General features: G+C 43.6%; 2 protein-coding genes across 11 annotated transcripts in view; one reads left to right on the forward strand and one right to left on the reverse strand.

Moving 5' to 3' along the window:
- Positions 1–21,954, reverse strand: part of LIN54 (lin-54 DREAM MuvB core complex component) — a 68,648-nt gene extending 46,694 nt beyond the window's left edge. Inside the window, exons 1-3 of one of the 10 annotated variants that reach the window (XM_047719715.1) lie at positions 21,783–21,954; positions 7,273–7,988; positions 2,478–2,601 (exon numbers count right to left, since the gene is read on the reverse strand). In XM_047719715.1, the coding sequence (XP_047575671.1) occupies positions 2,478–2,601; positions 7,273–7,956 (808 nt within the window). In that variant the 5' untranslated portion in view covers positions 7,957–7,988; positions 21,783–21,954. The other 9 variants (XM_047719722.1, XM_047719723.1, XM_047719716.1 and 6 more) reach the window with 9 other exon arrangements.
- LOC125094211 (basic proline-rich protein-like) lies at positions 19,196–21,775 on the forward strand. Its single transcript, XM_047719879.1, has 4 exons — positions 19,196–19,729; positions 19,823–20,012; positions 20,304–20,546; positions 20,667–21,775. Exons 1-4 carry the CDS (start codon positions 19,196–19,198, stop codon positions 21,773–21,775), a joined length of 2,076 nt encoding a protein of 691 aa, XP_047575835.1.
- Positions 21,955–24,160: the final 2,206 nt, after the last annotated feature.

Raw genomic sequence — 24,160 nt, forward strand, 5'->3', positions numbered from 1 at the left:
AGAGCAAAGAAAGGCATTTTAAGTAAAAGGAACAATGCTAAGTCCTAAGAGAACATGGTCCATTTGGTAATCTCTTAAAATAAGTTAAATCAGTAAGTATGGAACTAATAAGAGGTAAAAATGAAAAAAGTATGTATTAAATCAGCAATGCCTTTAATGTTAAGAAAGCACTGCAACTTGAATTCAAATCTGACAGAATGAAGCCAAGAAAGAGATGAGAAATGGATACAGCCTAGGAAAACTTTAGCAAGGGTGTGTCAAGATCAGATTTGCATTTTAGAAAAATCACATATATAAACGTAAGTTTATCTTGACTACAAGACAGAAAAAGATATCTATCTTCAATGAGAAGCCCAAAAGTCATTTAAAAACAATCTAAATGTACTTTGAAAAATCAATAGCACAATATAAAGATAAAACCTTCTTGTGATAAAGAGAATTCAATAGGAAAGCTACTTCAGTGGTTTAACATTTGTCTCAAATGAATTAAAAAGGCTATATAAGGTATCAGTTGACAGTAGAAATTCTCTCTCCTGCTGAACTTAATGCTAACAATTCTAATAAAGTTTAACAGAGGCCTACCTACGCCTTTTGGTAGAGCCAATAAGTCTGCCTATAATTAAAAGATGAAGTTATGATTAGTGTGTAAACACATTATATAAATGATCCAAAGACCCAGCAATGACATCATTATAGTCAAATGTAAAAGAGGTGAAATCTTGGCATTTACCAAATACTCATTCAGACACTTCTGTAAATACCACAATTACTTAGTATATAATTTTCCCACCTAATTAAAAAAATTAAGGAACTCTCTCAAACTCAAAACGAGTTAAAAACAAAACAAAAAACACTGCACTGAGACATTCCTCTTGGTTAACCCTCTCCACCAAAACCTCCCAAAACCTCCCTGAGGACTGGTTGGGGCCCCTTTTTCATCAACATATCCAAAGCCTTCCTTACTTTCAGCCAACTGAAGCCCACTTCCTGAACCAGCTCCAAATTCAAACCCGTTCCAGTCTTTCTTCAGGCGCCATACCTGCCCCCCATGACAGTCCTCAAGACACCAGCCTCCTTTAACATCACACATCTCTGCTGAGGGCCAGAAGAGAAAATTCATTCACCAACACTACCCTCAAATTACAATCTCTCCATGCCTCCTCTCACTGAACTAAAATGAGAAGCTTCCCTAGATACGATTCAAAGCCTCAGGAAAATGACAAATCACTGCCACTGACTTCACAGTTGTCTAGTGGGTGGTTTTAGTATATATCCCCTCCCACTTTACCCTCCCCCATGGTTAGTTAATTTACCCTCATCAAGAAGAATACACTTTCTAGTAATGGGTAATTAGCATTTGAAAGTCTCTAGTCAAATCTGCCACCCAGAGGTACTTCCATAAACCCTTAACCACAATGGAAATTAGAAATAAGCTCCTAACTGGTAAAAAGAGTCATGTTAGTATACCTCTGAATTAAAGACCAGTCACCATAGCTGTGTTTCTAGAAGTACTGAGCAGCTGACCAGGCAAGAAGAAGAGAGCTGGATATATAGGAGAAAGAGAAAAGAGTACCAGTGGTGTTTGCTTGGGAGTGATAACCATGGGTCATGGGCTCCATGTTGACTAAGGAAGACTCTGAGGATAGCAAGTGGGTGATTACTAACGAGAAAACAAAAGGGTTAATGGATTAGAGATCTCAAAGAACTGCTAGATTGGGAATCCAAAGGCAGAAAAACTATGAAGAAAATGAAATACTTGAGGTCAAGATTTGAGGTGTTACAGTTACTGGCGAGGACAAATTTTAAAGTATGTAATAAAAGAGAACTGGGCCACACTAAGGAACTTGCTGGAAAATATAGTTAAAATTCTGTTACCACTTAAGTAATTACTATCATTGTGATAATCTTCTGTTCATAGAAAACTGCATATAAAGCATATTAACACACTGAAACCAAAAATTCAAACAGAAACCACGAAATACTACTCTCTCGTGGGTATTAATTTAAATCTATTAAATTAACTACATGTCCTCTAGAGACAAACTGCCTGGGTTCAAATCCCAATTCAACCATTTACGAGCTGAGTGCCTCCATTTCCACACAGGCGAAATGGGGCTGTTATTAATACCTACCTCACAGGATTCCCCAAGGACTATTTAAGTCACTATGTAAAGAGCTAAGAATAGTGCGAGGCACATAGAAAACACTAGACAAATGTTAGCTAGTATCACTGGAGTTTAAGACTTCACTACTTTCATGATAAAAAAAAAACTAAGGAGACTAAAGTAATGGACTGATTTTGAGATAAGGCATTTTGCTCGAAGCATACATTTAGTAAGTGTCACACTTCTTATTAGTTTGGTTTATAATAATAACCCTACTTGTTGCACTAAAACATTTCAAGATGGCAGAACAGCCCTTTTTAAACCTAAAAAGGAGGTAAATAAATAGCTTAATAAACTATAAAGAAATATAACCTGCAATGACTGGTGGTGATACTTGAGTTGTCTGTCCTGTAACTGCTTTACTATTAATTGGTTTTGCAAAGATCAGCTTCGTGATTACTGGACCAGAGGTTGGTGTTCGAGGCTTCTTAGCAATCTGAAATATATAAATAACTATGAAGATGATCTGTTTTTGTAAAACACCTATTCAATCAAAATTACACAGAAGATTGATATACAGAAGTACACATGAAACCAGCTCAATTGACAGAGTTTATCTAAGTAATCGTGTTAAAAACACCTAAAATGCAGCCATTCATCAAAATACTGTGATCCCATCCTTAAGCCAACATATAGCAATACCTTTGCATTTTTATTGTAAACTCTTATCTTAGTCTGTAGGATAGTATGCATATGATGAAAAACAATGAGTATTTTGACATGTTTAATAATAGTGCTTATTAATGATAATACTAAAACACTACAACACAGCAATATTCGTTCTCAAAATAACAAATTATTCAATAATAGAAAGACAGAGTCAATTAAGAAAACATAATGTAAATGATGAAGCCACCTGTAAATGCAATTACACTGGCCCCTGGAAGCAAAATATAATTACACAATAAAGACAGGCTTATGACTAGATCTTCAGCTTTAGATATATATTTTTAGATATATATACTTATATATATAGACCAGGGGTAGATATACAAAGAACTGAACAAGTCAATGCCCTAGGATACAAAGAGCAAGTTTGGAAAACAAAGACTACTCTAAAGACAAGGGGCTAGAAACGTTATTTGCTAAAATACTGTTTACTAGACTATCAATTCTTTGAAGGTTGGGTTTATACTCATCCTTGATCTTATTATATCAGCACATGGTTGAACTGAACTAAAATTCTCCACAAGTCAAGGAGGGTAGAGTTATCAATATTTTAATACTGAAATTATCAATGTATGCTAACATATAGATAGCTTCTTCTAAAAGTTAGACGCAGAAATTTAGCTATGATAGGGAAGACATTAAATATTAATTTTATTTTTGGTCAGATATGAAAATTGAGGACCTAAAAGTACTAATATTGGAAATAATGACTTAAAATGAATTAACATGACCAATTTGAATGACAGAAATATACCAGAAGCTGCAATGGATCTCAGAACTACATAAATATCAGTTTTGTGCTCAAATTATAAATTAAACTAAATAACACATTACTTTATACCTAGAATATTTTATTTTCTTATACTCAGAACATGTGACTGACAAAACAAAATATAAATGAAACACAAATTGCTTTAAAAAAAAAAAAAAAAAAGGCAAGGAGACCCATTACCATACTAAGAAAAAAAAATATCCAGCTTGCAAAACTGGTATGTCTAAATAAATGCATGACTATACTTAAAGACACTGATGCAGTTTGGGAGACATAAAGGGAATATATTTCCCAACTGTGTTTATAGGCCTAAAATTCTAAGATATCAGAATATATCATCTATTGACTTAGTACTAATAATCTGAAAAGGAAAAGGTATTGATGTTCTTAGAAACCCATGTCTTGTAATAAATATTCTTTTTGGGGGGGAATATTCTTAACTATAAAGATTAGGAGCTTAGAGTATTTCCCTATTTTTAATTGATTTTCACAATCATATGACTATATGAATACTTACCAATCAGAAAAACAATCTAAACAATACGACCAAAAGCACATTATTTAAATGAATTATTTAAATGAACAATTCCAATTTGCCCTTGTTGTTATGTTTCTTTAGAGGCACACTGTTGAAAATAATGATTTATCGTTCCTTCAAAGAACCAAACTTTTGCATTATTAAATTCTAAGCTACTCTAAAACAAAATTACTTTATCAAGTAAAACAAAGCATGAAGTATCACTTTTAACAAATTTACGTAATCACCAGATAAAGACAAAGATGATTCAAACAAGTAATTTTACAAGTAAAATAGGCAAATATATGATCAAATAATATACGCAGGTAAATACTGGCACTGTAGTGTATCAGTTCAGGAGCTAATAAGGAGTTACGTTGTTCCAGACTGTTTGCAGTTAATTACTCTTATATTACAGATATATAAACACTTCCCCATGTTTCTTGTGCATAATATATAAGATTATGCACAAGAAACATGGGGAAGTGTTTATATATCTGTAATTAAGTGTAACGATACCTCTTTGTTACTGCCTCTGGACTCAACTGTCACCTCTTTCTTTGGTTTTTCAAGATAGGTCTCCTTCTTTCACCCTTACCTGCTGTATGTACCCTAACAGTTTCAATGCTCTGATTAAACCTAACACAACACTAGGGGTGCCTGGGTGGTTCAGTGGGTTAAAAGCCTCTGCCTTTGGCTCAGGTCATGATCCCAGGACCCTGGGATCGAGCCCACATCGGGCTCTCTGCTGGGTGGGGAGCCTGCTTCCCCCTCTCTCTGCCTGTCTCTCTGCCTACTTGTGATCTCTTTGTCAAATAAATAAATAAAATCTTTAAAAATAAATAAATAAATAAATAAACTTAACACAACACTGAGGATTGTCTAGGAAAAATATTTTGGTGCCTAAAGAGGAAACATAAATGTGTAGCTTCTTGTTTATTTTTTCCTGTGCTTTAGAGCTTTGTAGGTTACTTTGGAGTTTCAAAGATTTGAGCTGCCTAAAAACTGGACAAGTGGAACAATATTCTAAATGGGGTTTCTTTCATTTTTGTTTGCTTTTATATAAAAGTTCTTTTTTTGGGGTGCCTTGGTAGCTCAGTTAAGTGTCTGCCTCACTTCAAGTCATAATCCCAAGATTCTGGGATCGAGCCCCACATCGAGCTCCCTGCTCAACAGGCAGTCTGCTTCTCCATCTCCCTCTCCTGACAGGTGCTCTCTCTCTCTCACAAATAAATTTTTTTAAAAAGTTCTTTTTAATAAATAGAATCAGCTTTCATAAAAGTTAACAATAATAAAAGGAGTTATAAGAATTAGACCCCAGTCTTTGCTGTCGTTGTCAATACTTAGGGGATTATAGTAGAAAACTTGTGGATACAAGTAAACTGGTCATTAAATCGCATGTATACAATGTCCTAGTAAATGAAAAAAAAAATGCCATTCTGGTTTTCATTATCAGTTTATTGTGAACATGGTTATGATCCATATCCCCAAAGCCAGGTAAACTCTCACAAACTAATAAAAACAAGTTTTAAAACTGATTTAAAAAAATCAATCTGAGGACAAGATGCTTGATGATGACAGTGTATCTCATTCAAGAGACTCTGACCAAACGAAGTAAAAGGAACTCAGAGATAAGTGAGAGATGATAATAAACAAGAAAGAAGGGCATCTGGGTGGCTCCATTGGTTAAGCATCTGCCTTTGGCTCAGATCATAATTCTAGGGTCCCAGGATCAAGAGCCCCATGGTGGCTCCCTGCTCAACGGAAAGTCTGCTTCTCCCTCTGCCTCTGCTCCTCTCCCTTGCTCATGCTCTCTCTTTCTCTCTCTCTCTCCCCCTCTCATATAAATAACATCTTTTTTTAAAAAGTTTTTAAAAAGCATTAAATATTTAATAGTGGCAGGAGGGACATGAGCAAATTACAAGGTTTGAAAAATCAAACAAAGTGCTTAAATAAAAAGCCCATGAGGGGCCCCTGGTTGGGCTCAGATGAAGAATGTGCAACTCTTGATCTTGGGGTTGTGAGTTCAAGCCCTACATTGGGTATAGAGATCACTTAAAAACAAAAGCTTAAAGAAAAAAAGCCGATGAAAAATAAATTTCTCATTATTATGCCAACATAATAACCAAAACATCATAACTTCTAACATCAGCTGAGCATGGATAGTTTCCCATATCTTCCTTTTCCTTATAAACCTGCATCAGTTCTCTAAGTCATGTCTGTTCCTTTTTCTGAGCAGTGAATCTTTCAAGCAGGGAATATATTTGTGTTTCCTGATCCTAAGTGGATCATTTTATTTTAAGAGCAGTGATGACCTAAAAAGGCCTATGTGAGCATGAAAAACTGGGAACCGTTTAATATATGTTCTATTAAACTTTTATCTTAGGATCCTATTCATACTAATAATAGGCACCATTTTCAAGGGTCCTCAAACTTTTGAGAACCACATCAAGTACTATCTTTTATTAAGTATTTCATCATGATCAAAGAGCCATCTTCCAGCTAAATTAAAAAACTCAGAAAAGATAAGTAACCAATCCAAAGTTCCACAGGTGGCAGGGCAGCACAGAGGTGACTCAAATCCAGCTGGTCCACTTCTAAAGCCAATGTGTTACCTTCCATTACGTGACACTGTCTTTTCCACACAGCAAATACGAGTGATGGCAATGGACAGGAAACTGCAAAGAGGTGGCACACACAGGCTAGTATGCACTTTGCTGGCTCCAAGGATTGCTCAGAGCAGCAAGTTTTCCTAGACTTTGGCCATCTGTTAACTGAAAAAAATTATGCCTGTATGATATTTTGACCCCCAGCAGCAACTCTGCCATCTTTATACCAGCAGAGCGTACTTGCAATCAAACTACTACTAAGAATAAAATGCACTTAAAAAATGAGTAAAGAGCTATAAATGCACTAAGTTGGAATTGAACAAAAATTAAGTTTGCTCTAAGTTCTCTAGCAAACACTGTCAAAGCATTAGACATCAAACTTTACGAAAAAGAAATCACACAATTACTAAAAGCAACATTCAAAAGAATTCAGTAACAACTATGCATTTAATCACCCTACAAACACAACTATCAATCAATTTAATTTTTAACATGCATTTGAATTAATAAGCCCCCTTTTTTTTTTTTTTTTTTTTTTACCTGTACTGTTTTTAACTGTTGGGTCTGTAACACAGAGGGCTGAGTTGTAGTATTAATCAGTTGACTTCCTGGGGTCAATGCTGAGACACCAATGACAGGTTTCACCTCTGGCCTCCCTCCAATGGTAACTACTTTAATTTGCTGCGGTGGTAACTTAGCATCTCCTGACTGGGCCTGAGTTGTAACTTTCTGAGCCTGGGGTAGTTGGCTATGGGGTAGTGCTAAAACAATTGGTGAACCAGACTTGCCCAAAGTTGTTAAAATTAACTTCTGTCCATCTGGTTTAAGGGTCTGATTGCCAAGTTTAAGATCTGATGTCTGTGATACTTTGTTTAAAATAATCTGATTGGCTGATATAGTCACAGGAGTCTGAGCACCAAGTTTTTGAAGGCCACTTGGAAAAGCTGGTTTCACTGTGGTATTAGAATCTGCTTTAGTAACTGTGGTATTCACTGCAACTTGGTTAGTGTGGTTACTGTACACTGTGATTGGTTCCGTGGAAATGGGCGTGGCTGTAGAGTCCCCAGCAGAATTTATGTTGACAATTTCTTCCAGTTCTGTCTCCATGGGAATTGGGGACGACACAATAACGGCCTCAACACTATCATCCTCCACTAAAGTTACACCAGTGTCCATTATCTCCTCTGGAAGCAAACTATTCACCTCGGCTGGCACCACCTCCATGGTCGTTCTCCTGCCGGAAGGTGGATCAGGCGCTGTAAGAAAAGTTGAAAATAATAAATTATTAGTTTTCAAAACAGATTTAGGAATAAAATTATTCAAAAGAAATGCTAGCGACAAAATAATCATTTGTTGCTGATGTACAACTGAATGAAGGATATTCCTGATACCTATTTGGCTTACATCACTTCAACATACTCTCAACCTTCAGGGATCTGAAATACAAGTCACATGGGACACAAAACTAGAAGCAAATATTCTCATGCGCCATGTCTCAATCCAGTAGTATACTGCATTCGGGACACTCTTTTCCAATGCCCACTCATAAAACTTTTTAGTCTTTGGCATGTCTGATAACCTTATTTCTTGCCAGTTATTTTTTTTTCCTATTGACAGACCTGAAAACTGCTGACTCACATAAAGATTTAAATGTAAACAAATATTGGAAAATATCTTCAAATCTCCAGGGAGCTAGGTTCTAAGAGGAGGATAGTTTGCCATCTACAAAAATCCATTAAATATTCAAATTAACGTTAAAGGAGTTCTAGAGTAATCCATCTCGGCACGTGCAGATTAAATGACTTATTTGGCTCAAGTTTGATCAATCAGCTCCAGACCAAAAACAAAAACAAAAACAAAAAAACCTTTACTTGGGAAGAAGATTCTCAAATCCTCCTTAGCCGTTTAAACGTCAAAAAGGAAACCAATGAAAAGGGTGTAAAAGCCAGTCCCATTACAAAAAAAGTGGTAATAATAATAATAATAAAGCAAATTAGGAACAAGTCAGAACTGTGATGCTTTTAGCCAAAGTTTATGTAGAACTTCCAATGAAGATATCAGTACCATTATCTTCACATATTAAAGAGAGTACATCATGTTCCGGACTAAATAATAACGTTATTTGCCCATACAATATTAAAGATGAATACAAACCTAGTCAGCAATTCTGTTTCGTCTTCCCTCTTTTAAAAATACAAAACTGCAATACCCATTCTGAGATTAAGAGTAACACACATGGGCACCAAATTATAATTATTATCATTGACAAATACTAATAGTACCAAAATTAATCATTATTGAATGCTTGCTATATGCCAATGATGGCATAATTAATCCTCACAATTCTGTGATAGTATCATTACCACTCCCATATTACAGCTGAAGAAACTTAGATTAAATAATCTGCCCAAGGTCACATAACTAGTAACTGATAGAGCCCAGACTCAAAATCAGGATATGTTTTACACCAAAGTTCACAATTTTAATCACAAAATTACACTGCCTTAAATTTTTACCACTGGTATTTTTTTTAAGATTTTTTATTTATTTGACAGAGAGAGATCATGTAGGCAGAAAGGCAGGCGGCAGGGTGGGGGGGGGTGGCTCCCCACTGAGCCTGATGCGGGGCTCTATCCCAGGAACCTGGGAACCTGAGGTTCCTGAGCCGAAGGCAGAGGCTCAACCCACTGAGCCCCCCAGGCGCCCCACCACTGGTATTTTTAAATGAAGAAAAAACATGTCTACTCCTTTACAGTCAATCCCCTACCCTAGAAATCCCACCCTGCACAACCACTGTTCTGCTCTATCACTATAGGTTTGACTTTTTGCCCACTCTAGAACTTCACATAAATGGAATAATAAAAATGAGCTTTTTCCCTGAGTATGTTGAGATTTGCCTTTATTCCTTCACTTACTATGAGTTCTGTTCCTTTTTATTGCTGAGTAATATTCCATCATACAAATCTACCATGATTTGTTTATCCATTCACCTGTGAATGGATACTTGGAAATTGTTTCCAATTTGGGACTCCTAAATAACACTGCTATGAACATTCAAGTTTAAGTTTGTTATGGATACATACCTTCATATTTTCTGAATAAATACCAAGAAGTAGATTTGCTGTGTCATGAGGTAAATTTATCTTTAACTTTCCATGAAACTGCCAAGCTATTTCACACTGTACACACCCACCAACAATGCGCAAGAGGACCAGCTGTCCCACATCCTCAGTAACAACTGGCATTGTCAGCCATTCTAATGGGTGTGAAGTGGCATCTCATTGTAGTTTTCACTTGCAATGCCCAGATGACTAACAATGCTGAGCATTTTTTCATATATGCAGTGTATTTGTGTATCTTCTTTTGAAAAGTACCTGTTAAAGTCTTTTCCCTTTTTAAAAAAAGACTTCTTACTGAGTTGGGTAAGTTCTTTATATACACTATAAAATTACCACTCATGGAGCACCTGGGTGGCTCAGTGCCATTAAGCATCTGCCTTCAGGTCAGGTCATGATCTCAGGGTCCTGGGATGGATTCCCACATGCATCGGGCTGTCTGCTCAGCAGGGGGCCTGCTTCCTCCTCCCCCTCTGCCTGCCTCACTGCCTACTTGTGATCTCTCTCTCTCTCTGTCAAATAAGTAAATAAAATCTTTAAAAAAATAAATAAAATCACCCGTCACGGTAACTTGCAGCTCAAATGAATTACTAGCGTTTTGAGATCCCAAAGTCTTGCACTTCTCTACATGCAGCTCTTTCTGATCAGGAGAATCCTCTCTGACATTTATGGGAATTTAAAGTAGGCATGCAAAAACACCACACCAATCATACCTTCAGCAATGGAAACAGTACCAAACAACAAAGGGCCTAACCCACAATGTCACATTAGCATCCTTTCCCTACTGCATACCTTGTCCACGCCCCATCCATAGCATCTAGCGCACTCCATCCCCTGCAGAACAAGGTAGGATGATGACTCGGTTGCCAGTATCCAACACAACCACAGAAGTGACTCTGCTCTCCCTGAAGTTCTTCCAGCATATCTGGACATGTGGGTATAGCCTTTGGTACCCTCTTAAGGACAGGGAGATCTCTGCCCAACCTCTATTCATCTTCCTCCTTCAAGCACCTGAAGTCAAGGCGCAGGAGGGAGAAGTCGAGTCACAGGAGACGGTGGTCTGGCAGTGCATTTACTTTCAGTTTCAAGCACTCACCATTACAACTCAACTAAACAACCTTCTAATGCACCTGAAATTCTATAGCCTCCGACACTCTTTCTGGCCTATTTCTGACCGTTATTTCAGCTCTGGGGCCTCCTTGACTCAGCGGTTATTATAGTCACACCACCTCTCAGGTGGGGCTATGGAGCTGGCCAACAACCAAAGCACCATTTGGGCTCTCAGTGCAATCCCTAAATATCCATTAAGAGGTACAACACAGGAAGACATTGCCCCTGCCCCTGCCACCCGTCTACCACACGACTTGAGAGCATTCACCACCAGGTGCCAGAGTCTTCATATCCCCTAACCTAACCCACAAGGCTGTCACCTTCCTCTTTCAGGAAGCTAGGTCTCTATCAGCACCCCATTTGCATGGCCCAAACTGCCAAGAACTGTGAGGGATCTGAGATTTTAGACCCTCTTTGTAAGCGAACAAAGTATCCTGTTACCATTTCACAGATACAAGCAGACCACACTGTAGTCTTAGGGAGAGACACAGGACTTATTACAGCACAGCAAGGAACACCAGCATCACATGCATGTGAGTTCTTCTGGCTGCCCACAAGTTCCCCATGGTAGACACGGAGAGGCCCAGGTAGATGTTGCGCAGGCAGGGGGTTTGTATCACAACTCATAACCCTGAGCTCAGTCAATCTGGCTCATTTATAATGGGCTGAAGCACACCTGCCCTTCTGCCCACAGGAAGAGATTACCTTTATTGTACTGCGCAACAAGCCAATCTGCCCTTGGCTACAGCAGGAATCGCTGTATCTATATGCTATACAAACATCCTAGAAATAATTATTTAAAAGGACAGTCACTCCCTCACTTGCAAAGACCAATAGAAAACGTATCTCCCAACTGATATCTCTCTATTTATCTCAGCAAAGTTTTATAACTCAAGTATACGGCTCTTGCATATAAATTGATCCCTAAGCATTACATGTTTTTTGATGCATTGCAAATAGTCTTCCATTTTCCAATTGTTTGCTGCTAGTATATACAAATACAGCTGGGTTTTTTTTTTTTTTTCCATATTGTCCATGTAGCCTACAACTTAGGTAAATTCATTTATTGATTTTTAGTAGCTTTTTTTTTTAAAGATTTTTATTTATTTATTTGACAGAGAGAGAGATCACAAGTAGGCAGAGAGGCAGGCAGAGAGAGAGGAGGAAGCAGGCTTCCCGCTGAGCAGAGAGCCTGATGAAGGGCTCCATCCCAGGACCCTGGGACCATGACCTGAGCCGAAGGCAGAGGCTTAACCCACTGAGCCACCCAAGCGCCCCTTTAGTAGCTTTTTGCTGTAAGTTCCTTATGATTTTTTACAAACACAATCCACACTGTCTGAATGTAACATCTCTATTTCTTCTTTTCCAATTAGCATGCCTTTTATTTCTTTTTTCTTTCTTTACTACACTTGCTAGGACCTCCAGTAAAATGTTGAATGAAAGTGGTAAGAGCAGACAACTTTTCCTTGTTCCCAATCTTACTTGAGCTGTGGGTTTTTTGTAAATTCCCTTTAACAGGCCAAGGAAGCTTACTTATATTCTAGTTTGCAAAGTTGGGTGGGTTTTTTCCCCCAATCATAAGCGGCTATTTCTATCATATGCTTTTTCTCCAACTACTGAGATAATCACACGGCTTTTCTCTTTTAACCTTTGAATTATATTGATTTTTTATTATTAAGCCAATTTTGCATTCCTGAAACAAGCCCTACTCAGTCCTGACGTATGTACTTTGTATATATTCCTGAATTCTATTTCCTAATAGTTTGTTAAGCATTTTTGTCTACATTCATGAAGGATATTGGTGTGTAGTCCTTTTTCTTATAGTGGCTGTCTGGGGACAGTCCTAGCCTAATAAAATGTGTTAGGGCATGTTGCCTCCTCTTCAATTTTCAGGAAAAGTCAGTATAAAATTGTTACTATTTCTTCCTGAAATGTTTGTCAGAATTCACCAATGAAGCCATCTAGATATAAAGTTTTCTTGTTTTTAACTATAAATTCGATTTCTTTAATAGATGTGGAGTTGTTTGGGTTATTCAGTGACCTTTGATATTTGACAATTTGGTCCTCCAAGGAATTTGTCTATTTCCTCTAAGTTGTCAAATTTATTAGCATTAAGTTATACATATATTCTTTTATATTAATGTCTATAGAAATGTCAACTCTTCACCTTCATTTTGGTAATTTGTTTTCTCCTTTTTTCATCAGTCTGCCTGGAGATTTATCAATTTTATTGATTTTTTCAAAGAACCACTTTGGCTTCACTGATTTTCTCAATTCTTTCTCAATTTTTTAATTTAATTGACTCTTATCTTTATCTCCTTCCTTCTGCTTGCTTTAGGTTTAATTTGTTCTTCTAGAAGCTTAAGATAGAAACACAGATCAGAGTTCAGTAAACTATAGTCCACAGACCAAATCAGGCCCATAGTATGTTTACTGCTCTCCAGCTAAGAATGGTTTTTACATTTTTAAATAGCTGAGGGGGGAAAAAAAGTATATACATAAACATATACCAGATTTACATGGCCTCCAAAGCCTAAAATTATTTGCTATCTGGCTCTTCCCAGAAAAAAGTATGTCTAAAACCCTCAGATTTCTTCTTCCCTAAAATAAATACTTAACATTAAAAATTTGCCCCAAACCTCTAGCTGCATTCTACTCATGTTACTTTGTTTTCAATTTTATTATCATTCATTTCAAATGTTTTCTAATATTCCTTGCGATTTTGTCTTTTACACACAGAAAAATAAAGAAGTGTGCTATTTGGGGATTTTCTATATTACTGATTCCTAATTTACTCCTGTTATTGCCAAAGAATGTAATATTCTACAACATTTCCATCATTTGAAATTTGAGACTTGTTTCATCGTTTAGTATATGCTCTACCTTGGTGAACACTGCACGTGCACCTGAAAAGAACATGTATTCTACAGCTGCTGAGAGCAGTACTGTACACGTCAATTACAGCAGGCTGGCTGATAGTGTAGTTCGCATCTTCTATATTGTTACCTTTTCTTCTTCTATCAATTACTGAGAAAGGCTATTAAAAATTCCTAAATATGATTATGGATTTGTCTATTTCTCCCCATCTGTGCGGTTTTTTTTTTGCTTCAAATATTTTGAAGCTTGCTTTTCAGAATAACATGTCTTTTTACTTATCCTGTTAAAAAGACTAGGAAATGGGGTACATTGGTGGCTCAGTCGTTAAGCATTTGCCTTCAGCTCAGGTATTGATCCAGGAACCCTGGGATCAAGTCCCACATCGGGCTCCCTGTTCAGCGGGAAGCCTGTGTTTCTCCCTCTCCCACTCCTCCTGCTTGTGTTCCATCTCTCCCTGTCTCGCTCTCTGTCAAATAAATAAAACCTTAAAAAAAAAAAAAAAAAAGACTAGGAATTATAGAACTAGAGTCTCCCCTGAACTAGGAGTAAAGTTCAAACTTCGAAGAAGAAAAGATTTGATTGGTTTGGCCAGTCTCTATGTAGTGTCAGGCTGTGCAGAATTCTGAACCAGCACACCTCAAAGCCACTAAGCAGACTATGAAAATTGCTTTATGATTAGATATCCATATCTGTTTCAATCAGGGTCACACGCAAGGCATGGCAGCTTGTGCTAAAAGCAACTCTCAAACGGAGCTGTGGGCGTGGCGGAAAGGGTTTGGCCACGCAGCTACATGAATCATCACTCTAATTTTATCCCTTAGGAATGGGAGATATGTGCTAAGCACATGCAACCTCATCATCACTGTGTTGAGGACCACTGCAAGAAAAGAGAGAATTTTCACAAGCCAGTAGGACTGAAGAGCTTTACTTCACCTCATTTTTGCCAGGGTTACCTGGTAGGAAAGAAGACAGAACATACAATGTACTCCCCATGCCTCCAGTATTTTTTGCTCATACAACAAAATTCTAAAGGCAAAGCATGATTCTGGAAATCAATACACTGAGTTTTCCTCCTCACAGTTGAACATGGTTGAATGGTTTAAGTCTATTGAGTGTCAAAGATTAACTGATTTCAGAAAATCTAATGATTTCTGTATTTGTCTCGACTGTATGATGTTTCAAGATCTAGCTAAAGTAGCACCCCCACTCTCATCTCCACTGCCCTAAGCATTCTATCACATTACCCTGGTACTTCTATGATAGCATCTATCACAATCAGAAAATATCTTTGTTTATAGTCTCAGTCTTCCTGCCCTACTTCTTTAGAATGCAAACTCCACAAGGACTGGAACTTGTCTGTCTTTAATCACTAGATTCCCTATCTCCGATGCCTAGAACAGGGCTGCCAAATAGTAACCTCCAATACAAACTCGAAGAATGAATAATTAATTATGGGGAAGGGATATCATCTAAAATTCTAGCATTATTTAGCAATCCAAGCATTATTTACCGAGATAACTTTGGTTTGTCTATTTGAGTAAGACAGGTTTAAATAACACTCTGAGACTTCACAACACGTCAAATAAAATAAACGCACAAGGAACAAACTGAGAAACTCCTTTTCAAGTAAGTTTTCAAATACTCAAAATTAGCTTTTAACCTATACTCTGTGCAATTACATTCCATCTTAAGCTGACAAGGTTCTCTTAATTTTTAACTAATTTATGGTTTTTATCAGTCATTTAATTAACAAATATTTATTACTTCCCAACTCTGTGAAGGGCATTATGGGTAATTAACCAAAGACCTTGCCCTGACATAGCTTAGAAATCAATAGAAGAATGGCATGATCACAGTTATACTTTGGGAGGACTAACTTCATCTCAGTGTTTTATTTGACTGGAGGCAGAGAGACTGGTTAGAAGGCTATTCGGTAATTAGCTCAAAACAAAGATAAATGGAGGGTCTGAATTGGGACAGTGATTAAAATAAATCAATAAATATAAAATAAAAAATAATGTAAGATAGAAATGGCAAATGCTCTATGCTTTTAAATCTCTTAAGAGTTCCACATGGAGGGGGCGCCTGGGTGGCTCAGTGGGTTAAGCCGCTGCGTTGGGCTCAGGTCATGATCTCAGGGTCCTGGGATCGAGTCCCACATCGGGCTCTCTGCTCAGCAAGAAGCCTGCTTCCCTCTCTCTCTCTCTCTCTGCCTGCCTCTCCGTCTACTTGTGATCTCTCTCTGTCAAATAAATAAATAAAATCTTTTTTAAAAAAAAGAGTTCCACATGGAATATTATCAGTGCTAAAACACTTACTTTATTAATTACAGGTGAAGGACAACCAGGGAGAACAAAATGTTTTCATTCTTTTTTTTTTTTTTTCAAATGTTTCATTCTTGCATATAACATTATGAAGTGGTCACCTATCACCATATTACAGATGAGTAATTTGTCAGATTAGACAAAAATATCTGAGTGTTTAAGAACTATACTTTTGTACCTAGAGCTTACCACCAGACTAACTAGTTAACTACACCTTTTGGATTTTAGCTCTGATTTCTAAAATCAAACGTTGACAACTCAAAAACTTAGTACATAACTACATTTCTCAGACTAAACTGGGAGCACTGGACTATAAGCCATGAGTCCTGAGGAAGATTTGAAAAATTTATATTTTCATTTTGATAATATGTTTTAAAGTGTATTCTGGATCATCTGAACAACTACCTCGTATGCACAATCAATGGTTAGAACAAGAGTGGGTTTAAAAAAAAAAAGGCACAGAAGGGTCTTATAAGGTAAATGATATATATATTTTTTTAATTTTATTTATTTATTTGACAGAGAGAGATCTCAAGTAGGCAGAGAGGCAGGCAGAGAGAGAGGGGGAAGCAGGCTCCCTGCTGAGCAGAGAGCCGGATGTGGGGCTCGATCCCAGGACCCTGGGATCATGACCTGAGCCGAAAGCAGAGGCTTTAACCCACTGAGCCACCCAGGCGCCCCGGTAAATGATATATTTATGCCAAGTGAAAGCCAAACCATCTGTGAGTTAAGGAGGAAAGCTTTGCAGCATTCAAATGCACAACAGTGGTGTAGAAACTGGATTATCACAGGATATATAGTATATAAAAAAACTGCACCTTGCCAAAGCAGGCAATAGTGTATTTACTATGCAAAGAGTTTGTTTCAGCAAAGCATTATCCATTATCCTAAATTTAATTTGTTTTACTGGCTTTATAGTTTTGTTTATATTTCATTTACAAGTCTACTTGTGTTTTATATTTACATAAAAGCAACAGACATAAGCAATTTATACTATATACATCCAAAAATTAAATATTTCAATAAAACTATTTAGGCCAATATAAGGACCCATAATATTTTTTTCCCTTTAAAAGGGGGTACTTATATATTACTCATGCTTAAGACTACCATGGTGGACAGGGGTGCCTGGGTGGCTCCATGGGGTAAGCCATTGAACCAGGTAAGGTAAGGTAAGGTAAGCCTTAGGCATTTCATCGGGCTCTCTGCTCAGAGGGGAGCCTACTCCCCCCCCAACTTGTGATCTCTGTCAAATAAATAAATAAAATCTTAAAAAAAAAAAAAAAGACTAACATGGTGGACAAAACATGGGGATTCAAATCAGATCCATTTCTAAATGTTGGCTCTTCTAGTTGTTTAACATGGAACCCTAAACAGTAATCTCACCAAGCCACCATTTGCTTGCAAGGCTACTATGAAAAATAGTTATGTTGTACACTAGAACTCAAATGAAAATTATTTTCCTCTTTCTCCATCTAAACTGAATTAGCTTTTTATGACATTAGATAGTCTATCAAACAATAGGGCTTAAGATCTTGTCATCTTCAATGTCTCTCCATGGAACTATTAATCTGGCATATACCATGCAGATACACCTTCACAATGTCTCCTTCTCACTACAACCAAGAATGTCTGAATCTCCAAAGTCTAAAACCTGGTGTGGTACTGCTACCTCCATCTCCTCTAACCTACAACACATTCTTCATAAAAGCCACAGAATTTAACCCCCTTGAGTACATCTCTGAGGCTGTCACTCTCTTATTTTGAACATTTTCTGTAACTCTCAAGGCCTTCTGCATTAAAGCTCTATCCAACCCATCCTTCCAACTTTACCTCCCAACTCCTAAACTGAAAGTTTCCTGAGGCAATGATACTGAGGTATGTCCTATCCCTAGCACAGTACATGACACATAAGAAATACCCAACAGTAACACTTAAATAATTAAAATCTGTAATGCTCCTCTTCCCCAAAAAAAGACGTTATATTGTCTCTGCTGGCATAACTCTTCCTTCATTTCTTTCTAACAACTTCTAATTATTAACAGACAATTGTAACCATAACAATCTGAAAAATGGCCTTTAAAGATAATCACAAAGAATCACCAAAAAAGACAACAGTCCTTTGTGATTAAAAAAAAAAAAAAAAAAAGCCAAGGAAACATTTTACTCTCCTTTATGTTAATTACTTTTTAAATTTTGAGTTTTACCACTAACTTAGAAGCCACTTGGCATGTACCAAATAATTGCACCATAAAAGCTGTAAGAAAAAAAACAACCGTCTGATCTCGGAAGCTAAGCAGGGTCGGACCTGGTTAGTACTTGGATGGGAAAAAAAACAGAACCAAATCCCTACTGGATAAGACAAGAACATCAGAGAAATGTTTAACAAAATCTTCATTAACTGAAGCTTCTGAGTACCTCTGCAGTTACCTCCCCTAAAATTTTTTTGGTTCCTTATTCTCCTAACGAGTGAAATCCAAATGTCCAAGCTACACACACAGTTTCTCCTCTGAACACGCAACGCACGATACCGCACGTCACCCCGGACACCACGTCTTTGCGGGAAACGTGGAAGAGGGCAATCGTGCTCATCACAAACATTCCAGCGGGCACTTCTAAATCCTCACCTCTCCGGCCAGCCTCACGCTCAGCGTCAGCGATCGAACCTTCCGCTGCGAAGCTGGGAAAACCCGACGGCCCTGCCGCACGCGCACCTTCCCGCGGCACCGCGGGGTGAGCCAGCGGCCAGGCTGCTGCGGGATCTGCCGCACAATCTAAAACACACTCGGGTCTTCAGGGAACCCAACGACATTAAACTATGGCCATAATCTACGGTCGAAGAGTCAGTCAGTCCTACGCTTCAGCTCTTGAACAAAGAACACGACAGAGGCCACAACTCCTCTCTGCCAACCGGCGCCCTCACAACTCGCCGCACAATGACGGCGACACCTGGGAGCCCAAACCGCGGCCGGTCGTTCGGGCCCTGGAGTCTGCACACGGCAGCACGTGACACGACTCAGTCTCCAAATCCACGAAATGGGTGTGTGTGGGGATAAGACGCGACTGACAGTGCTCGGTTGTCGTCTGCTGAACGCGGGGGGCCAACGGGTCCCTCTACGGACGACGGGGCAACAGAAAAAGAAAACATTTTCGATGGTGACAACACCGGCGCACACGCTTCCAAAGGCGAGCGCCCGCACGGTCTACGGCGCGGGGCTTAAATGCGGGGAGAAGCCGGTGCCCCGCGTCTCGAAGGCAACACACGGCCCCGCGCGGCCGACACCTCCCCGCCAGCCGCCGCCGCCGTCGGGGGGGGAAACGCCAAGTCAGGAAACCGGGTCAGAGCCGGCAGCTCCTCTAGGCCTCGGCGGCCGCCTCGGGTCCACTCGAGCCCTCGGCACCCGGAGTCGCGTCGGCGTCAGGACGAGGCTACGGATCCCCCGCGCTACGGACGAGGCGCTCCCCTCCCCGCCGCCCCAGCATGAAAGGGACTCGCTGCGGAGAAGCCTCCGGACGCCCCCTTCTCCTCTACCTCCAGCGGCCGCCGCTTCCTCCTCCCTCCGCTCCGAGGTGGGGGCTCCCGGAGGTCCCGGGCGACTCTGAGCCCGGCGGGGCTGGCTCTGCCCGCGCTCCGGAGCCCCGGCCGCCCGCGTCGCTCCCCAGCTCGCCCGGGCTGGAGCGCTACGGGGGCCCGGGGCCGCGGAGGGAGCCCGGGCGGCGCCGCCGCCGCCGCCGCCACCGGTACGTCAGGGGCCGGGATTGTATTTCGAAAGATCCGCCATTTTCACCTCGTCATCACCATCACACTCAGCAGCTTCCCCGACCGCCCAGCCCGGCCGCCGCCGCCGCCGCTGCGAGCCGCCCCGCCCTCCCCGCCCCTCCACGGCATCCCCTCCCTCCGCCGCCCTCCCAGCCGCAGAGGCGCCCGCCCACAGACCCGGGGAAGCTGCCCGCCCGGCCCGCCAACCTTCAAACGCGCGGGGAGGCCCACGCGCGCTCGCCCAGACCGCCCGCCCCGCGGCGGAGGGGGTGCTTCTGCGGGCCCGCGGCGGCCGCAGGGAGGTCGAGTCCCGGGTCCGGCGCGTTTCTGAGCAGCAGAGCCACACCGAAGGACAATGAAGAACCCGAAGTCCCTCGTTCTCAGACAAGCAACTTGAGGCGAGGACGACGGAGCGCACGGCTCCCCGCGGTGCGGAGAGCGCGGCGGACCCTCGGCGCCCCGGCAGGACCCCGGCGTCCCCCCGCGGCCGCCCTGCCCCCAGACCCAGTCCGCGGTCGCGGGCCCGGGCGCTCGTGCTGACAACGCGGCCCAAACCCGCCGCGGTCCGGTTTCGAAAGCGGATTCTGAGCCATGTTGCTGTCCCTGCGTCTCAGGTCCCTCCTGTCCGTGAGCCTGCGGCTTCCCCTCTGTCGCCGCTCGGAGATGGGGACGCGCGCTGAAGAGTGAACGGCGGCTAAAGCGCGGAAAAGGCGCCTCTGCCCTAAATCACTTGCCGGGCGTCCCAAGGTCCGTCGGAGGACGGGACCGGAGCCCGCAAGACGCGTCCGCTGGGGCAGAGCGAGTGGCCCCGCACGAGGGCTCGCAGAGCGTCCCCCGGCTCCGCCCGCCGCGCTGTGGCCCCTGAAGGGCACCAGGGTGCTCATCGTCCCAGGAAGCCCCACGACGCGCGACCAGACGTGCGACAGGACCCGAGTCGGTCCTGTCTGTTGGGTGTGGGAAGCTCTGGCCACGCCGAACCCCCCGCGTTACAGCCCAGGCCCGCCAGCCCGCCCGCGACCGCCGCGCGGGGTTTCACGGCCGAGCACAGGCCTCCACGGTCCTCTGGGCCGGCCGGTGTCCGCGGGGCGAGGTGGCCGCCGGACAGGCCGCCCCACCCCCTCCCCCTCCGGAGCGACGAGCTCGTCCGGGAGCCGGCTGCCGCCCGCCGCCCCCGGCCGCTCCGACCCGCCGGGCCGCTCCCCCCGAGTCCCGCGTCCCGAGGCCCGCGGTCCCCCAGTCTCCAAACTTCACTCCGCCCCCGCCAGCCCGCCCCTCCGCACCCCGACTGCTGTTTACCGTTGCTCGGCCAAGCTCAGGCCGGCCCGCCGCCGGCCCCCGTGCACCTCGGGGACATTACGACACTGAGCCGGGGGCTTCGCGAGGAAAACGGACGCACACGAAGACGGGATCATACAAAGGGCGGAGGAAGAAGGGGCGGCGGGCAGCGAGGGAAGCAGGCGCTGGAACGAAATGACACAGCAGCAGAACCGGTTCCCAGAAACCCGGGGCGACAGTCGGCTTCGCGGGCCACGCAAGGTGCGTGTCAACAGCCGCCGGAACCCTTCCTCCCGCCGGCCGCGAGGGGCGGACGGCCGGGTCAGGGCCGGCCCTGCCGGGTGACAGCCGCCCACCCGGGCGCCGGCGGGAAGAGGCCGGGCCGGGAGGCTCCCCCCGCCCCCTGCGGCCCGAGGAGGCGGCGCGGCGGCCCCCAGCCCGCAGGTTCCCGCTCTTCCCCGCGCCCCGCCGGCCCGGGCTCCCGCAGGGGCGGTCCGGCGCCCTCCGCCCGCGCCACCACCCGCAGCGGGGGGCCGGCGTCCCCTTCCCGCCCGCCCAGAGGTCCCCACCCCCAGGGCTGACGCTCACCAAAGCCGCCGGCGGCGCCGCCGCCTGCTCCTCGCGCCGCGCTCCCTAGGCTCCCAGCAGCAGCGGCGGCGGCGGCGCCTCCGAGACACAGACCCGGGTTTGTTCAAAATCACGCGCCCAGCGCCATTCCACCGCCGCATCCCATAATACGCCGGGCCCTCCCCGCCCGCGCGCCCCTCTCCGCCCGCCCCTCTCCTCCGCCGGCCCCGCCCCCCGGCCCGCTTCCTTCGCCCCGCCCCTTCCGCGGCGCCTCGGCCCTCCCCGTGGCAACCCGAGCCTCGCGTCAGGGCGCAGGGCGCGGGAGCACGCTGCGGCCCCACGTGACGCGCGGCGGGCGCTCCGTCGGAGGCGTAGCCGGGAAGTTCCACCGGCCGAGCTGCGGGGGGAGCCGGCCGCGCCCCGCCTCTGGCCCTCCCGCCGGGACGTTCGCGCCGCGGCTGAGCTTCCCGCAGCCCCGCCGGGCGGCTGTGCTGGTGGCATCGGGCGCGCGAACGCCCTCCCTCCCTCTCTCGGTTTTGCGGGATCTCTGGGAGCCGGGAGGCCGCGCAGAGTTACACCCACTCCGGAAGGGACTTTCTGCGGTTTGCAGCTGAGACTCACGCGGTTAGCGTTATTGGCGCTTAGTCACCTTTTCCTCCTCTGGTTTTCCCCGCTGTCCCTGCTGCAGAGTAAGAGGCGACGCGGAACGCGAGTCGGAGCAGCGGGCGCCCGGGTAGCGACCGCGGTGCGGGACGGGCGACCGGACGGAGCACAGAGTGCAGAGGCCGGCGGTGTCGAAGCGCGTCGCGCGGCCTGCGGTTGCCGACGTGCGGGACTAAGCCCGGGGCCGCGGTGGACCAGGCCAGACTTCGTTATCGTGGGGGCACTTGCTTTGGGGTCAGGCAGTCCAGGTTTCAGATTCCGGCACCTCGCGCATGGGCGCAGAGCCGTTTACCAAGGTCCTTGTCCCGGCTGCGGAGTAGAAACCCCGGGATCCTGAGGGCGACAAGATTGACAGGTGTCGAGCAGCTCCACCGTTCCCACCTGCAATGTCAGTTCTGTTCTGCGAAAATCGCCGCCACGCGTGTGTCCCGTGCAAACTCGGTGGCAGGGCAAGTGGCATGGAACTCGAACAGGCCTGGAAGCCAGACGCTCTGCGGCCGGTGCAGAGAAAGGGAGGAAATGGAAAGGTGCCCAGGCTTTGTTGGGGATCAGTAGGTGAGTCCAGTTCATGAGGAGCCTTGAGAGCGTGTGGCCACTGCTGGTACCATGGACACCTCCAGGAGAAGAAGGGAGTTGAGATGGGGTGTCAAACCCTGGCTGGATTCTAGGGAAACTGTCCCAAGAGGGAGAACATTTCTTGGTTTATTCCACAAGGCTAGCATAACCCTAATATCAAAACTCAGGACAAACAATACCCAAAGAAGGAGAGGAATTCTTCTCTTATGACTTTGTTGCAAGGAAAATTAAGTTAAAATATCAAAAACAGTGGTGTGGTACTAAAAAGAATTCATACCACGACAATGTATGGTTTACTTCAGGAAGGATGGTTTAACACTAAGAAATCTCAAGTAATTTATTGAAGGACAAAAGCCAAATGATACTCTCTAGGGATGCATTGTATAGTATTCAACAGCCATTTCTGAAATTTAAAAATTCATAGTAAACTAGAAATAAAAGAATATTTCTTTTTTTTTTTTAAGATTTTTATTTATTTATTTGACAGACAGAGATCACAAGTAGGCAGAGAGGCAGGCAGAGAGAGAGGAGGAAGTAGCTCCCCGCTGAGCAGAGAGCCCAATGCGGGGCTTGATCCCAGGACCCTGGGATCATGACCTGAGCTGAAGGCAGAGGCTTTAACCCACTGAGCCACCCAGGCGCCCCAAAAGAATATTTCTTTAAACGGATCATGATTATCATCAGAAAACAACAGTAACATCATACCTTAGAGTGAAATGAGGGAAGCGCTCACATTAAAGTCATGGACCCAACAAAGATGCAGGGCTATAGCAGTGATTATTTAATATTTTCTAGGGTGTGCTAGCTAAATGTAATTAAATAAGGAAAAAGAAAACAGAGGTTTGAAGACTGGAAAGAAGAAAATAAATGGTTTTTATTAAAAATAATCATAAAGGGACAGCTGGGTGGCTCAGTTGGTTAAGCAGCTGTCTGGCTCAGATCATGATCCCAGTGTCCTGGGATGGAGCCCTACTTGGCCTCCCTCTCCCTTCTCAGCTGGGAGTCTGTGTCTCCCTCTCCCTCTGCCCATCCCTCCCACTCCTAAGCACACACACTCTCTCTCTCTCTCTCTCAAATAAATAAAATCTTTTAAAAAGTCATCAAGAGGGGTGCTTGGATGGCTCATTCGGTTAAGCATCTGACTCTTGATTTTGGCTCAG

Source organism: Lutra lutra, chromosome 2 (genome assembly GCF_902655055.1).
Source record: "Lutra lutra chromosome 2, mLutLut1.2, whole genome shotgun sequence".
Lineage (NCBI taxonomy): Eukaryota > Metazoa > Chordata > Mammalia > Carnivora > Mustelidae > Lutra > Lutra lutra.